Raw genomic sequence first — 18,941 nt, 5'->3', positions numbered from 1 at the left:
TCTGTGTGTGGAGTAAAGTTGGTCTAGAGTTTTTTTCCCTCTGGTTGCACATTTAACATGCTGATAAAAATTTGGTAAGACGGATTAAAGTTTCCCTGCATTCAAGTCCCCGGCCACTAGGAGCGCCACCTCTGGGTGAACATTTTCCTGTTTGCTTATGGTGGAATACAGTTCATTGAGTGCGGTTTTAGTGCCAGCATCAGTCTGTGGTGGTATGTAGACAGCTACAAAAAATACAAATGAAAACTTTCTAGGTAGATAGTGTGGTCTACACCTTATCATGAGATACTCTGCCTCAGGCGAGCAAAACCTTCGAGACTTCCTTAGATATCGTGCACCAGCTGTTATTCACAAAAATACACATCCTGCCGATACAGCGTATAACCAGCCAGCTGTGTGTTGATAATGTTGTCGTTCAGACTCTGTGAAGCATAAGATGTTACAGCTTTGAATGTCCTGTTGGTAGTTTAATCTTCAGCGTAGGTCATCTAATTTTTCCCCCAAAGATGGCATGTTTGCTAGCAGAATGGAAGGCAGTGGGCGTTTATTAGATCGCCTACAAACTCTCAGAAGGCAGCCCACCCTCCAGACCCTTTTTCTCCGCCTTCTCTTCACGCAAATGACGGGGATCTGTCATTCACGTCGTGCTCGTCGGATTCGTTAAAGGAAAAAAAAGGATTCTGGAAGTCTGTGGTGATTAATCGCAGTTCTGATGTCCAGAAGTTATTTTCGGTCATAAGAGACGGTAGCAGCAACATTATGTACACAATAAGTAGAAAAATAAGTTACAAACATCGCAAAGAAACAAACAAAAAAACACAATTAGTTAGGAACACGTAAAATGTCAGCCTTCTTCTCCGGCGCCATCTACAGACTTGAGTGCTACGGGTCGGTAGTCATTTAGGCAGGTTACCTTAGTGTTCTTGGGCACAGGGACTATGGTGCAGGGACTATGGTGGTCTGCTTAAAACATGTTGGTATTACAGACTCGGACAGAGGGAGGTTGAAAATCGGAGTGATTTGAATTGGAGTCATAAAAAAACTAAATGGATTTCCAGTCTTTGTGTAATATGAGAAACTTGGAAAGAAACCTGAAGGATCATCTTTGCCTATACAGTGTTCTCATTCTGTAGTACCCCTCTCTTAGCTCCAGGACCTGATGGAGAGGAGACTCAACAGCAACTGAAAACCAATTCTCAATTCGAACCCTACAGCTGTAGGACACCATCCACAGGAGGTTGGTGGCACCTTAATTGGGGAGGACAGGCTCGAGGTAATGGCTGAAGCGGAATTGGTAGAATGGTATCAAATACATCAAACACATGGTTTCCCTTTGTTTGATGCCATTCAATTTGCTCCGTTCCAGACACTATTATGAGCCGTCCTCCCCTCAGCAGCCTCCACTGACACCATCATATCTCCATTTACAATTCCTAGTCAATTGTCTATTGGGTGCAAAAGGAGCTTATACTGTATTACACATACGAAGAGGGTTGCAAGATTGAACTCTATTATCAGTACAATGTATGTTCACTAGTGTTTAGTGAATGAGTAATTTACAGGATGAGGACAAGTCTAGTGTAAAATTGGTATGTTATACAGCACAATGTAATACCCAACCGCTATTTATGTCTGGTCTCATAAAGATGTCATCATGTATACCCCCTTCAAATAAAGTGTTACCCAGCAATATTAGGTCCGCTTACTTTCGATTGACCTGTTGTGTTTTGCACCATTTACCTTGTGTATTTTGCAGAGCTGTCCCCAGCATGTCTTCACTGTCTTCCAGTTCCTCCCCACTGACCCTCCTCCAAGAGGACAGCTCATTGGACGTTGACCAGCCACAGGACCCAGGCTCAAAGGAACAGTGGGCTCCATAGGGCAGAGCATCTCCATAGGGACACAGTGGACCAAAACATACTCACTTCACCGGCTCATTCAGTGCCCTGTACACTTATAAGGAAATGATCAAATAGGGCATGGTGACAAGATCTATTGACTACCCTTTTTAAAGAGCACCTTGTATACTAATTTGAGCACTCCAGCACATTATATTTTCTTCTCAAAATGTAGTGGATTTTGAATGTGCAAAAGAAAGGCTATCCTATTGTGCTGAAGCCATGTCATCTCTCCAGGGTTCCACTATTCAATAGACATTATTCATGTCATTACTTACTGGAGGGATCAGTTTTATTCTCCATGTGGGAACTATTCTTTGCATTGAATGATGAATGTTTTGATTGAGTGTTGAGCAGGTTAGTGTTGTTCGTCATGAATCTTGTTCTGGAGGCAGCTCTGCAGAGTGCTTAACCCTAACTTTAACCACACTGCTAATCCTAATGCCTAACCTTAAATTAAGACCAAAAAAGCACATTTCTGTTTAAATTAATTTGTACAACATAGCAAATGTTGACTAAATATGTAACAAATCACTCAGTTCTGCCTCTAGGACAAGACTCATGACAATACATGTCAACCTGTGAGTGTTGAGAAGGCTTGTATGACTAATGGTGTTGTTGTGAGCATTGATGCAAGGGCTGCAAGCACTGAGTGTACCTTCATGTTTTCACAAATTGCTAAATTCACTGTATCATTTCACAAAGCTGCAGTTTAAAAGAGCATTTCAATTCAAATTGCAGTTGAATAATGGTATTTCAGTTTCAAGGGGTGCCTCGGAGAAACAGTAATCTTAACAAACCCACAGAGAATGGTCCAAAGAAACATATTAGCCTAAGTGGGAGGACTCTGGCTGGCACTTTTCTGTCTCTTAATGCAATGTCTATCTAGTGGTTGTTATACGTTGCTCTTAGCATAAGGGACTGAGACAGAGAGGAGGAGAGCACTTACTGTTGGCTAATACACTGCTTCCAGTGAAAGGATTAACAATTTATCATGGTCATTAAAACTTGAATATAGTTAATGCAAGCGGCACCACACTCAACAAAAACAGTGTGATTTAAAGATGGGGAAATTCTTTTTCCCGAAGATGTTTCAAACATAATCTGATCCAACGTTATAAAACTTACTTTGAAATACTATTGTTTTTAGTGAGTAAAAACATTTATCTAAGCTAACAATGAATTATGGAGAAGGCCTATCTACGGAATTGTAGGGCCAAGTGTAATAAACGGCAATGTGTGGTGGCACTTGGTAAAAACAACATTTTTGCACGGATAGTACAATATTTAGAGAATAAAGTCAAAATGACATTTTGTGAATAAAGTAAAAACGTTAGGCTAAGCCATAATCACATGCGACTGCTGGCATCAGCACAGATCACAGTACACTAGACTGGCAGCCAGCCAGCCGGTACACAGGTGAGATGTAAATCTAGTTTGTTCATTACAGTGGCTTGGGTAAATGACATTACAAAAGGAAGCAAATAATTAGTAGGAATACATTTGTCGTCATTTTTATGTCGCCAGATTGACTTTAGATGCAGTATAATGTTAGCTAGCTAGATTGAGAGATCAGTGAATGATAGATAGCTAGCTAACATTAGCATTGCTAGCTATTTTTATGAACTTTGTTTGCTAATGAAAACATTGTCACATCTAAAGTAAATTTGACAACTTTTTTGGCACCTCTAGATATGCTAACATCTAACTATTTACATGACAAATGTAGCTAGAGGTCCAGCTTCTTGAAGATGTCAATCATTAACATTTCCTGCACGACCGTGGGGGTCGCAGAAGAATCCCTTTCAAAGTTGGAGGAGCAAAAGGTGTGTTCGCCATAGGGGGGTTGTTGGAGGTGGTGCAGTGAGTGAATAGGGGGCGTAGAACCATACATAGGGGTAGCAGAATCGCGCAGAGCTCTGCTCTCTGCATGAAGAATGTTGATCCTGACTTGATGCAATGTCACACCGATGACAGCAAAATTCTTGAACCAGATTACAGGTTCATAACTAGTCTACAGGTTATGGATCAGGTAACAGGCTAACACTTAAGACACACATGTCAATGATTAGGTGTTACATTGGTGTAGTATTTTTGCATTGACATGGCATACTCTCTAAACAATAATTCCAACAAATTGGCTACTAGAGTATGTCTGCAGTTGTTCGTCGACACCACTAGCAAACTCTACTGCTGTTATTTACCCTCTGCATTTCCTCTATTATATGCTCCAAATGCAACTCATATTTATTCTCATCTTACATAGGAACATTTATTTGGTCTTTTTAAGATAAACAGTCATACATGCATCACTGCTTCTCAACCATGATCTTTCATATTTGAAGGGCCATTATATTCAGTTGTGAACAAAAAAGTATATTAAGCACAAAATGTGTGTCTGCCAAATAGGCACCATGTAGATAAGTGTCAGTTCACTGACTGGGCTGGACAAGCACTAATATGAATGAAATCATCCTACTGTGCTTGTGTAAGGGTTTAAATTGACTATGTACAGTACAGTGCATTCGGAAAGTATTCAGACCCCTTCCCTTTTCCACTGGGGAAGGGTACAAAATAATGTCTGCAGCATTCAAGGTTCCCAAGAACACAGTGGCTTACATCATTCTTAAATGGAAGAAGTTTGGAACCACCAAGACTCCTCCTAGAGCTGGCCACCCAGCCAAACTTAGCAAAAGGGCTCCCGAGTGGCGCAGTAGTCTAAGGCACTGCATCTCAGTGCTAGAGGCGTCACTACAGACCCTGGTTCGATTACAGGCTGTGTCACAACCGGCCCTGATTGGGAGTCTCATAGGGCGGCGCACAATTGCCCCCGCGTCATCTGGGTTAGGGTTTTGTCTGGGTAGGTCGTCATTGTAAATAAGAATTTGTTCTTAACTGTCTTGCCTAGTTAAATAAAGGTTAAATCACGGGAGAAGGCCTTGGTCAGGGAGGTGACCAAGAACCCAGTGGTCACTCTGACAGAGCTCCAGAGTTCCTCTGTGGAGATGGGAGAACCTTCCAAAAGAACAACCATCTCTGCAGCACTCCACCAATCAGGCCTTTATGGTAGAGTGGCCAGACAGAAGCCACTCCTCAGTAAAAGGCACATGACAGACCGCTTGGAGTTTGCCAAAAGGCACCTAAAGGACTCTCAGACCATGAGAAACAAGATTCTCTGATATGATGAAACCAAGATTGAACTCTTTGGCCTGAATGCCAAGCATCACATCTGAGCAGAAACCTGGCACTATCCATACAGTGAGGCATGGTGGTGGCCAGTGGCGATTATAGCATGTAAATCTTGGTGGGGCAAAACAAATAATTGGGGGATGCATGCCAGCAAAGCCACAACACAACACTAAATGGTGACAAATGGTTCCCACAAACTGTTAGGGCCTACATAAAGCTGTCCCAACAGCAGTCCCAACAGGACACTTTACCACTGCTACACCTGGCTATCAGAGGACCCTTGTCTGGCAGCGAAACAGTACATTCAGCCTCATTTACTACCTTTTAAAAAAACATAGCTTATATGGTTGACTTGCTTAAACAAATGTTGTTTCTACTGAGATGGACAATTGAGATGTACAAACTATGGCATAAGGGGACGACAAGCGGATAAGAGGCAATCCGTAATTTCGATTAAGACTTTAATGAGCGAGCTAGGACTGACGTAGTCAATATGACTATTTGTTCAGCACTTTTGAAATGTACAGCGACAGAATTCAGAACATGGGCCGTTCTTATGGTGTTCTCCCTGTACACCAAGTCAGAACCGTAGCATAAATAAAGGGGGCATATAAGCAGACAATGAAAGCTCTTACAATATTCAATGATTACATTTCTCTAAAACAGGTTATAGGCTACATGTGCACCACCAAATCAAAGCAGTAGGCAAAATTAAGAGGGGAAAATAGACCAAATTATTAGGGTGAGGCACATGGGCTACTAACAGCTTACTGCACAACATACACTTATAATTACTTTCTTAACTACAGTATACATATCTGAATAGGCCTGAATAGCAGGCCAGTGATTGCTTTGCAATGCTTGCAGTTAGCCACTGATTCCTTCCAAACCACTCGTTGTTGAATTTGCAATTTCCAACTTGTTGTGTAATGTTTATGTCCAATGGCCGATGAGCAGTGATATGTTTTATCTATGATTTCTCTTCATTATTTCTCTTCATATGATAAGGATTAAAAAGGATTTGCCAGTAGATAGTCAACTTGATTCATGATAATGACTGCTAGCTAAGATTTAGAAAGTATAATGTTGACATGATCAGTCCAATCAAAGCTACTGTAGATTTGATCTGTAGCCAATGCGCCTTCTTGGATGGGCACTTGAAATGTAACTCTAAGGCAGCACCCAAGGGTTTTGAATGTTTGAGCTCTACCCTTAGACTTGTCGGTGACGTAGTGTCCCCATGAGTGACAGAACACTAAGCCAATCACACCACAACAAGAGAACATTACCAACATCTACACTGGCTGCCCCACCACCACAGAAAGCATTGAGCTAGGCTGAAACACCTGCATTTTGGAGCTGCCTTACTCAAGAAAGCAAAAAATTGACCATGTTTGTATGCGGCTTTATTAACTCAATAATTTTTTTTATCATTTGAAATCTATGTGAAATCCATAGATTAGGTCCTAATGAATTTATATAAATTGACTGATTTCCTTATATGAACTGTAACTCAGTAAAATCGTTGAAATTGTGTGGTGTTTTATATTTTTGTTCTGTGTCTAATATAAGCATTTCGCTACACCGCCAACAGATGCTAAATATGTGTGTGACCAATAAAATTTGATTTGATATACACACATACACACAAACATACACACACACACAGTGGTGGAAAAAGTATTAAATTGTCATACTTGAGTAAAAGTAATGATACCTTAATAGAAAATGACTAAAGTAAAAGTCCCCCAGTAAAATACTACCTGAGTAAAAGTATTACATGTATGGGTTTTTAAATACCCATTTTTATTGTTTTTGTCAGGGGTGGACCTGACAAATATGGGGGGACCATATTTGTATTTATTTTTTTCAGTCAGATAAACACTCCAAACAGCCTACCCGACTGCTCGGAGGCATCCGCATGGTCCTAAAGCACACCGTGGCTTGGTTTTTGTGTCACATGTCCCCCAATCCCTAGTGAAAGTTGTGCCCCTGGTTTTTGTGCATCTCTGAGTGATGTTCTATTGAATCCTACGGTAATTTCATGTTTTCATGTGTATCTGAGTTTTTGGCAGAAATCCGGCCGGTATGACGTAGCACTGTGATAAAGTCACTCTCACTACACTAGAGGTTAACACGAATATGACTTTTAGATTGCGAAAACGTCTAACATGCATGTCAGATTTCAATAATGGTCGATGTCATAACTCAAGAGGCTGTCTTCTCTTGAATGAGCCATTGATCATATTTTTGTCATATTCCTACCTCGGGAAATGTGTAATTTAACAGAGAGTCTAGCACATTTTTCCTATTTGTCTGCCTCTTTAGTCCAGGGTGCATTGCATGGTGCCGTTGCCAGAGATATTGCTGAAAGGAGACAGGAGTGATCTCATGGGCTCCTGAGTTCTTCTGCAAAAAATATAGAATTAGAGTTGGATAAATGTAGATAAACTTGATTTTTTTTTCACAAGGACTTATACAGGATACTAAGATCAACATTAAAACCTTCAATCCAAATCCAAATTCCATACCTAAAACCTTGATTTTTGACAGAATTACCTGAATGTACTATTACTACCAAGGACTACTGTATCAAGAAAAAACTTCGAAAAAACCAAAACCTGCAGAAGAAACACACCTGAACCTGGAAATAACATCCAACACAAAACTGAGTGAGTAATATTCAATCTGAAGCTACGTATGAAGCCAAAAAGTAAAAGACAATCTCTAGGTAATTATGTTACGTAAAGCAGACAGCACAGGACCCACCAACCCAACAGACCCCCTCCTATCAGCCCTCCTGTCAGCTCCCCCGATAGCCCTCCTGACAACCCCCCCACATCCACTGAAGACACACAAAAGCCAGGTATTGTGCTCCTCATTGACTCAAATGGCAAATACATTCAATAGGATAAACTTTTTCCCAAACACAAAGTGGCTAGACTCAGGTGCCCAAACACTAGGCATGCCCTGGAGCTGTTGTCAGCTCCAGGGCAAGCCCAATCCTGTGACCTAAGAGGTATGTATCAGATGCTCAACATGTTCTGCTCACACCTACTGTAATGTTCTGGGCCTACACCACACAAAAACAACACTAGACACTATGGAACACAAAGCTTTTACTATCTCATCCTGGAATATACAAACTCTGAGATCATCAGCCTTTGGCCGAAAGAGCAGGAACCCAGACTTCATCAAAGAAATTGGAAATACAGACATTGTCATTTTACAAGAAACATGGTATAAAGGAGACGGACCCACTGGTTGCCCTCTAGGTTACAGAGAGCTGGTAGTCCCATCCATCAAACCACCAGGTGTGAAACAGGGAAGAGACTCAGGGGGTATGCTATTTGGGTATAGAGCAGACCTAACCCACTCTATTAAATTAGTCAAAACAGGAATTTTTTACATCTGGCTAGAAGTTAATAAGGAAATTATCTCAGAGAAAAATGTCCTCATGTGTGCTACCTACATCCCCCCAATAGAATCCCCAAACTTTAATGATCACAGCTTCTCCATCCTACAGGGGGAGATCAACATTCTCCAGGCTCAGGGACATGTACTCGTCTGTGGTAACCTAAATGCCAGAACTGGACAAGAACCCAACACCCTCAGCAGCACACAGGGGGACAAACACATACCTGCAGGTGACAGCATTCCCTCCCCCATATGCCCCCCTAGACACAACTACGACAACATAACCAACAAAAACGGGTCACAACTCCTGCAGTTCTGTCGGACGCTGGGTATGTACATAGTCAATGGTAGGCTTCGAGGGGACTCCTATGGTAGGTACACCTATAGCTCATATCTTGGCAGTAGTACTGTAGACTACTTTATCACTGACCTAAACCCAGAGTCTCTCAGAGCGTTCACAGTTAGTACACTGACATCCCTATCAGATCACAGCAAAATCACACTGTACTTGAACAGAGCTATGCTCAATCAAGAGGCATCAAATTAAAATGAACTGAATAATATTAAGAAATGCTAAAAATGGAAGAAAAATAGTGTGGAAATCTACCAAAAAACAATTAGGCAACAACAAATTCAATCCCTTCTAGACAACTTCCTGGACATAAGGTTTCACTGTAATAGTGAAGGTGTAAACTTGGCAGTAGAAAACCTAAACAGTATATTTGACCTCTCAGCTTCCCAATCAAATAAAAAAATGTCAAGCAGACAACCTAAGAAAATTAACAACATTGACAAATGGTTTGATGAAGAACGCAAAAACCTAAGAAAGAAATTGAAAAACCTATCCAACCAAAAACATAGAGACCAAGAAAACCTGAGCCTTCACTATGGTGAATCACTAAAACAATACAGAAATACACTACAGAAATACACTAAAGAAAAAGAAGGAACAGCACGTCAGAAATCAGCTCAATGTAATTGAAGAATCCGTAGAATCGAACCACTTCTGGGAAAATTGAAAAACTCTAAACAAACAACAACACGAAGAGTTATCTATCCAAAACTGAGATTTATGGATAAACCACTGCTCCAATTTCTTGGGCTCTATAACAAAGAACAAACAGCAAAAACATATATATGATCAAATACAAATCTTAGAAGCAACTATTATAGACTACCAGAACCCACTGGATTCTCCAATTACATTGAATGAACTACAGGACAAAATACAAACCCTCCAACACAAAAAGGCCAATGGGGTTGATGGTATCCTAAATGAAATGATAAAATATAAAGAGCACAAATTCCAATTGGCTATACTTAAACTATTTAACATCATCCTCAGCTCTGGTATCTTCCCCGATATTTGGAACCAAGGACTGATCACCACAAAAGTGGAGACAAATTTGATCCCAATAACTACCAGGGGATATGCATCCACAGCAACCTTGGGAAAATCCTCTGCATTATCATTAACAGCAGACTCGTACATTCTCTCAGTGAAAACAATGTACTGAGCAAATGTCAAATTGGCTTTTAAACAAATACCTTAGGACAGACCACGTATTTGCCCTGCATACCATAATTGACAAACAAAAAAGACAAAACAAATGCAATGTTCTCTCATGCTGTGTTGATTTCAAAAAAGCTTTTGACTCAATTTGGCATGAGGGTCTGCTATACAAATTGATGGAAAGTAGTGTTGGGGAAAAAACATACGACATTATAAAATCCATGTACACAAACAAGTGTGCGAATAAAATTGGCAAAAAACACATATCTTTCCACAAGGCCGGGGGTGAGACAGGGATGCAGCTTAAGCTCAACATATACAGTTGAAGTCGGAAGTTTACATACACCTAAGCCAAATACATTTAAACTCAGTTTTTCACAATTCCTGACATTTAATAGTAAAAATTCCCTGTCTTAGGTCAGTTAGGATCACCACTTTATTTTAAGAATGTGAAATGTCAGAATAATAGTAGAGAGAATGATTTCTTTCAGCTTTTATTTCTTTCATCACATTCCCAGTGGGTCAGAAGTTTACATACACTCAATTAGTATTTGGTAGCATTGCCTTTAAATTGTTTAACTTGGGTCAAATTTTTTGGGTAGCCTTCCACAAGCTTCCCACAATAGGCTGGGAGAATGTTGGCCCATTCCTCCTGACAGAGCTGGTGTAACTGAGTCAGGTTTATAGGCCTCCTTGCTCGCACACGCTTTTTCAGTTCTGCCAAAATATTTTCTATAGAATTGAGGTCAGGGCTTTGTGATGGCCACTCCAATAGCTTGACTTTGTTGTTCTTAAGCCATTTTGCCCCAACTTTGGAAGTATGCTTGGGGTCATTGTCCATTTGGAAGACCCATTTGCAACCAAGCTTTAACTTCCTGACTGATGTCGTGAGATGCTGCTTCAATATATCCACATCATTTTCCTGCCTCATGATGCCATCTATTTTGTGAAGTGCACCAGTCCCTCCTGCAGCAAAGCACCCCCACAACATGATGCTGCCACCCCCGTGCTTCACGGTTCGGATGGTGTTCTTCGGCTTGCAAGCCTCCCCCTTTTTCCTCCAAACATAACGATGGTCATTATGGCCAAACAGTTTTATTTTTGTTTCATCAGATCAGAGGACATTTCTCCAAAAAGTACCATCTTTGTCCCCATATGCAGTTGCAAACCGTAGTCTGGCTTTTTTATGGCGGTTTTGGAGGAGTGGCTTCTTCCTTGCTGAGCGGCTTTTCAGGTTATGTCGATATAGGACTCGTTTTACTGTAGATATAGATACCTTTGTGCCCGTTTCCTCCAGCATCTTCACAAGGTCCTTTGCTGTTGTTCTGGGATTGATTTGCACTTTTTGCACCAAAGTATGTTCATCTCCTTCCGTCTCCTTCCTGAGCGGTATGATGGCTGCGTGGTCCCATGGTGTTTATACTTGCGTACTATTGTTTGTACAGATGAACGTGGTACCTTCAGGCATTTGGAAATTGCTCCCAAGGATGAAGCAGACTTGTGGAGGTCTACAATTATTTTTCTGATGTCTTGGCTGATTTCTTTAGATTTTCCCATGATGTCAAGCAAAGAGGCACTGAGTTTGAAGGTAGGCCTTGAAATACATCCACAGGTACACCTCCAAATGACTCAAATTATGTCAATTAGCCTATCAGAAGCTTCTAAAGCCATGACATCATTTTCTGGAATTCTCCAAGCTGTTTAAAGGCACAGTCAAGTTAGTGTATGTAAACTTCTGACCCACTGGAATTGTGATACAGTGAATTATAAGTGAAATAATCTGTCTGTAAACAATTAATGGATAAATTACTTGTGTCATGCACAAAGTAGATGTCCTAACCGACTTGCCAATACTATAGTTTGTTAACAAGAAATGTGTGGAGTGGTTGAAAAACGAGTTTTAATGACTCCAACCTAAGTGTATGTAAACTTCCGACTTCAACTGTATATACATTAATTGACGAGGGCACTAGAACAATCTGACATCAAATGTCTACTGTTTTCTGATGATCTGGTCCTTCTGTCCCAAACGTAGGAAGGCCTACAGCAGCACCTAGATCTTCTGCACAGATTCTGTCAGACCTGGGCCCTGACAGTAAATCTCAGTAAAACAAAAATAATGGTGTCCAAAAAAAGTTAATTTGCCAGGACCACGAATACAAATTCCATCTAGACACCGTTGCCCTAGAGCACACAAAACACTATACAAACCTCGGCCTTAACATCAGCACCACAAGTAACTTCCACAAAGCTGTGAACAATCTGAGAGACAAGGCAAGAAGGGCCTTCTATGCCATCAAAAGGAACATAACATTTGACATACCAATTAGGATCTGGCTAAAAATGCTTGAATCAGTTATAGAACCCATTGCCCTTTATGGTTGTGAGGTCTGAGGTCCGCCCACCAACCAAGAATTCACAAAATGGGACAAACACCAAATTGAGACTACTGTATGCATGCAGAATTCTGCATAACTATCCTCTGTGTACAACGTAAAACACCAAATAATGCATGCAGAACAGAATTAGGCCGATACCCGCTAATTATCAAAATCTAGAAAAAGAGCCATTCAATTCTACAACCACCTAAAAGGAAGCGAATCCCAAATCTTCCATAGCAAAGCCATCACCTACAGAGAGATGAACTGGAGAAGAGTCCCCTAAGCAAGCTGGTCCTGTCCAGGACAGCAACACAATTTGACCCAAACAAATCATGAGAAAACAAAAAGATAATTACTTGACACATTGGAAAGAATTTACAAGAAAACAGAACAAACTAGAATGCTAGTTGGCCCTAAACAGATAGTACACAGTGGCAGAATACCTGACCAAGGTGACTGACCCAAAAATAAGGAAATCTTTGACTTTGTACAGACTCAGTGAGCATAGCCTTGATATTGAGAAAAGCCGCCGAGGGCAGACCTGCTTCTCAAGAGAAGACAACCTATGTGCAAACTGCCTACAAAAATGAGGTGGAAACTGAGCTGCACTTCCTAACCTCCTGCCAAATGACCATATTAGAGACACAAATTTCCCTCAGATTACACAGACCCACAAAGAATTCGCAAAAACTAATCCAATTTTGATAAACTACCATATCTATTTGGTTAAAAATACCACAGTGTGCCATCACAGCAGCAATATTTGTGACCACAATAAAAGGGCAACCAGTGAAGAACAAACACCACTGTTAATACAATCCCTATTTCTGTTGATTTATTTTCCCTTTTGTACTCTATTTGCACATCGTTACAACACTGTATATAGACATAATTTGACATTTGAAATGTCTTTATTCTTTTGGAACTTTTGTGAGTGTAATATTTAGTGTACATTTTTTATTGTTAATTTCACTTTTGTTTATTATCTATTTCACTTTCTTTGACAATGGAAACATATGTTTCCCAGGCCAATAAAGACCCTTAAACTGAAAAATGTATAGGAATCCAACGAATGAAGGAAAGTATAACGCCACACCCAGCAGACTGTCGACCAATAACGTTCAGGTTGTCATGCTGCATCACGCGGATGCCAAGCATCTCGTCACACAACCCCTTCTCAAAGTCAATGTATATGTCGAGAAGCGTACCTATTTTTCTGGAAAGTATGTAATGTCATGATTCCAAAGCATATTCGATATTACAGATAGAAAGTTAGTTATCTTACATCTCGGAAAATATGTGTAATGTCGTACTTCTTGTTTGCGAAATTCATGCTAATGTTGGGTTTTTGTGTTAGCGCCCAATAGACTCCCATTCACTCCTTGAAGGAGAGCGCTCCTTGTTCCAGAATCACACATCAACACTCAGAGATAATTTACAAACGCAGGATTTGTGTTTAGTGAGTCTGCCAGATCAGAGGCAGTAGGAATGATTACGCGTTACATTGATTGCTGCGTGAATTTGACCATAATTCTGTCCCGCCTGAGCATTCTAAATGTAACAAGTAGTTTTTGGTGTCAGGAAAAATGTATGGGTGTAAAAAGTTAATATTTTCTTTAGGAATGTATTCGAGTAAAACTAAAAGTTGTCAAAAATAGAAATAGTAAAGTACAGGTACCCCAAGAAATGACTTAAGTAAAAATGCTTTAAAAAGTACTATTTAAGTACTTTACACCACTGTATAAAGTACCACTGTATAAAGTACTTAAGTGAATTTCATCATAATGAAGCATCTTATTTGTGAACAGCTATGTATAGTTATGAAGCCACCTAGTGGAGTGTTCTTGCCACAGCATTTTCTTGATAGGATTGTTCTAGACTTTTTTGTTGTTGTTGAATATTTAACTTATATTTGAAAAACAAGTGTTAGGGATAAGGACACCCACCATTGCACATTTTGAACAATTTGGAGGGATATAGCTGCTCTAAGGATTCTTAATTATGAATTACTGTTATGCTAAAAACTGTATTGTCACCTCCTGCTGTATGATAATATTGCAAGACAGTCAATTTTGGTCAGTTTTTCTTGTGTGCTGAAATGGCCTATTCCTTTCCTTTACTGTCTTGTGAGTATTTAAGCAAGTTTTATTTTCAAAAGCTGTTTTCTATGCAGTTATCCACGTCAGGGCAATGTAATGAGGATAAAATAATGAAATTACAATGTACACTATTTCCAATGCTTAGAATTTTATATCATATTTCCTTTCCCCACAGATTGACAAATATGTTGTCCTGATCATGGATGATGCAGATATGGCCAGCTTCATTTCCTCATATGGAAATGTTGTGTTTTTGAAAAACTTGTGGAAAGCTGAAATTAAGAAAGCAATCAAGCAATGTGGAAGAGAAAGCCCACACCCCAGGAAGATCAGAGGAAGCAGACCAGAGGAAGACCAGAGGAAGATCAAGGACTCGCTGTACTGAAGTAGAGTGGATTCACACTGATAACAAGGACACCAAACAAGTCAGAGCAAAGCAAGGAGGAGGCACCAGCAAGGTTGTTATGGACTGTAGTGCAGGAGTTACTGAGATACTGAAAGAGGAAAAGGATATTTTCTTCCGCACTGGACAATCCAGCAAAGGCCTTGAGACTGGCTTTGAGGTGTGGGACTTCAAACAAAACACAATTCCAGGTGATTTTTCCACTGGCACAATATATGAGACAGTCAAGATACCCAAGTTGAGTTTCTATAGTGTAACTAAGCCATTGCAAGAGACTTGAAGACACTTCCATCTCTGAGCCTTTGAGTGATGTGTCTCACGATGATGATGATGAATATGACAGCACTGAGTTCATTGTCTAGGATGAATAACAAGTATCAGAGGTCAGTCAGCATGGGCCAAGCATCTCTGATTACCCAACCAGCACAGATATCCCCATCTTCAACCACCCAGTAGTCATCAGAGATTAGACGATGATGATGAATATGACAGCACTGAGTTCATTGTCTAGGATGAATACCAAGTATCAGAGGTCAGTCAGCATGGGCCAAGCATCACTGATTACACAGTCAGCACAGATATCCCCATCATCTTCAACCACCCAGTCATCAGAGCTGAACATTTCATCACTGATCGGCATTACCCTGAACTGAACTTATTAACATGGTAAATTTAGGCCAAGGTCACTGCACAAACTCACCAAGAATATATAATTTCACCAATTTAATGCAGATAATAAAAACAAGTGTTAAGAATAGCTGCTGGTGGGGTGTGTGTGATTGTTTCATCAGTAAGGTATAATAAACATGATTATTACCTGCACACGTTTAAGGAAGCAGAACTGTATCAGACTTCTATCCAGGAAGAGGTTTTGGAAGAGGTTCATCCAGAACTGCACACTTTGTTTTCTTAATATCGCCCACCACGATTCAATTCACAGGTTTACAGTGCTACGTCCATAAAGGAAACTTCGGTCTTTGGCAAAACTGTCATTGTGGTTTCTGCGTAGAAACACCTGCATTTTTTCTACGTGCCCATTTTCGGTACCTCTTGTCAGCGCAGACCCTCTCTGGGCACGCTCCCAAAACGCGTAACACATGTAATCTGCTATTGCCTTTGGGTCGTTGTTTGTGGTGTAAGCTTCCACCCACAAAACATAAAGGCTAAAGCCATCTATGCAGCCCTGTATTGCAATACCATATGGTTTCATTTGATCATATCCGTCCATATGCCATAGCACGTTGGGACCTTTGGTTGTGTATTGCCATCATCTCATGCGTTGTGCGCGCCTAAGCTCCACACCTTGACCCGACGATCGATCATCTTGATTATCTATCTTATAGTGTCTTGCATTACTACAAAACCTCTCTGAATTGCACAAAGATGCAACCCTCTGTAGTCTTGCATTTGCCCATTACTGTTGATTTCACTGTACAACGGCCAATACCTCATCCAAGTCCGTGTGGTTCCTCCTTCTGAAAAGACCCAATCTGCGGCACAAACTCTTTAAGGTCCTAATACTTATAATAATAAAGTAAATTCTAAATTATTGTCACACCCTGATCTGTTTCACCTGTCCACCCCCCTCCAGGTGTCGCCCATCTTCCCCATTATCCCCTGTATATTTATACCTGTGTTCTCTGTTTGTCTGTTGCCAATTCGTTTTGTTTCGTTTTGATTCGTCAAGCGTTTTTCCCTCTGTTCCTGTCTCTCGATTGTTCCTGTTTTCTAGTTTTCACGGTTTTTGACCTTTTCTGCCTGCCCTGAACCTGATCCTGCCTGCCGTCCTGTACCTTTGCCCCACTTATCTGGATTATGGACCCCTGCCTGCCCTTGACCTGTCTTTTGCCTGCTCCTGTTGGATTAATAAACTGTTGTTAATTTGATGTTGTCTGCATTTGGGTCTTACCTCGAATGTGATAATTATAGTTTTACCACGTTATCTAACTCCGGCCTTTCTATGGTGGCTTGCACAGCAACAGGAAGCCAGGAATCATGCAATTAACCAAATCTCCTACTTTAAACTTAAAATGTAACTGCCACATTATTCGGAAAATAATGTCACTTTCTCTTCAAAATTGTATTTCAAATTTATTCTTGAAATATTGCCACTTTATTTTCAAAATTTTGCCACTTTATTCTTGAAATATTGCCACTTTATTCACAAAATATTGCTACTTTATCCTCGTAATATTATCACTTTATTCTCAAAATATTGCCACTTTATTCACAAAATTTTATTTTGAATTTATTGTCGAAATATTGTCACTTTATTATCGAAATATTGGCACTTAGAAAAAATATTCTCAGTGCAAAAATAAATAAAAATAACTCATAGTTTTTGTTTTCTCTCTTGAATTGGCCCTAATACTCTTCCGTACCTATCTGAAAGGTCAGAATATTACACAACTTAATCCAATTTCTCAAAGTATGAAGTTTAGATAAAATATAAACACATCTTCGACAACATGTTTCTTGGAAAGATTATGTACACATACAGTACACAGGGCCCAGAGTTTTTCCTGGCCCATGAGTAATGTAATGTAATGTTGTTGCACTGTTGAAGCCCTCACAGACTCACCACAGATAAATCCCTCATCTTCCCCTAGGGGGCAGTCACCGTGGAAGTCACACACACTAGTCTTGTCAATGCAGCCGCCCAAGTCACAGTGGAAAGACTTGCTCTTGTCACAGTCTGTGCCTAGCTCTAAGTCATGGTGACCTGGAACAAGAAAGAGCTCATTTAACTTATGGTTTAGTCCACCATAATACACTAAAGTAAAAATAGCATTGCATTTTGATGTTTCTATTGATGTTTGGATTTGTAGTTCAGAACATACCCATGTCACAGTCTCTGAGGTCCAGGGAGTCGAGGGCCAGAGAAGCCCTATCCTTCCCCAGGCAGGTGGAGTAGAGTAAGGTCACCTGGAAGGGCTCTCCAACCTCTCCAATCACCGCCTCCAGCACCTCCCACTGGGCCCTATTCCAAGCAAACAGAGGGTTAAGTGTGTGTGTGTGTGTATGTGTGTGTGTTTCTGCGTGTTTGTATGTGTGTCTGGGCGGCAAAATGTTGATAGGACTTTCTGTTCAAATAAGTATCTAAACAGCCTTGTCTATTGTCCCAAACAGTCTTTGGCCATCTGTGCAGTAAGTGGATAAACAACTTTACTTTAATGAGAGAAGTGTGTTGCATCTACACTCCCGTTCAAAAGTTTGGGGTCACTTAGAAATGTCCTTGTTTTTTAAAGAAAATAAAAACATTTGTCCATTAAAATAACATCAAATTGATCAGAAATACTGTGTAGACATTGTTAATGTTGTAAATGACTATTGTAGCTGGAAACGGCAGATTTTTTATGGAATATCTACATAGCCGTACAGAGGCCCATTATCAGCAACCATCACTCCTGTGTTCCAATGGCACGTTGGCACTGGCCTTCTTTAGACTAGTTGAGTATCTGGAGCATCAGCATTTGTGGGTTCGATTATAGGCTCAAAATGGCCAGAAACAAAGTCCTTTCTTCTGAAACTCGTCAGTCTATTCTTGTTCTGAGAAATGAAGGCTATTCCATGCAAGAAATTGGCAAGAAACTGAAGATATCGTACCACACTGTGTACTACTCCCTTCACAGAACAGCGCAAACTGGCTCTAACCAGAATAGAAAGAGGAGTGGGAGGCCCCGGTGCACAACTGAGCAAGAGGACAAGTACATTAGTGTCTAGTATGAGAAACAGATGCCTTACAAGTCCTCAACTGGCAGCTTCATTAAAAGTACCCGCAAAACACCAGCCTCAACATCAACAGTGAAGAGGTGACTCCGGGAGGCTGGCCTTCTAAGCAGAGTTCCTCTGTCCAGTGTCTGTGTTCTATTGCCCATCTTAATCTTTTCTTTTTATTGGCCAGTCTAAGATATGGCTTTTTCTTTGCAACTCTGCCTAGAAGGCCAGCATCCCAGAGTTGCCTCTTCACTGTTAACGTCGAGACTGGTGTTTTTAGTGTACAATTTAATGAAGCTGCCAGTTGAGGACTTGCGAGTCATT

General features: G+C 40.5%; 1 protein-coding gene across 1 annotated transcript in view; it reads right to left on the bottom strand.

The window, feature by feature from the left end:
- The window catches only part of LOC120059768 (ALK tyrosine kinase receptor-like), a 120,240-nt gene that overhangs the window by 36,588 nt on the left and 64,711 nt on the right, over positions 1 to 18,941 (bottom strand). Inside the window, exons 8-10 of the mRNA XM_039008821.1 lie at positions 17,741 to 17,880; positions 17,341 to 17,622; positions 1,741 to 1,890 (exon numbers count right to left, since the gene is read on the bottom strand). Coding sequence (XP_038864749.1) covers positions 1,741 to 1,890; positions 17,341 to 17,622; positions 17,741 to 17,880 — 572 coding nt within the window. The remainder of the gene's footprint in view (positions 1 to 1,740; positions 1,891 to 17,340; positions 17,623 to 17,740; positions 17,881 to 18,941) is intronic.

This window comes from Salvelinus namaycush, chromosome 15, assembly GCF_016432855.1.
Source record: "Salvelinus namaycush isolate Seneca chromosome 15, SaNama_1.0, whole genome shotgun sequence".
Taxonomy (NCBI): Eukaryota; Metazoa; Chordata; class Actinopteri; order Salmoniformes; family Salmonidae; genus Salvelinus; species Salvelinus namaycush.
This window is presented reverse-complemented; position numbering and strand designations above follow the sequence as displayed.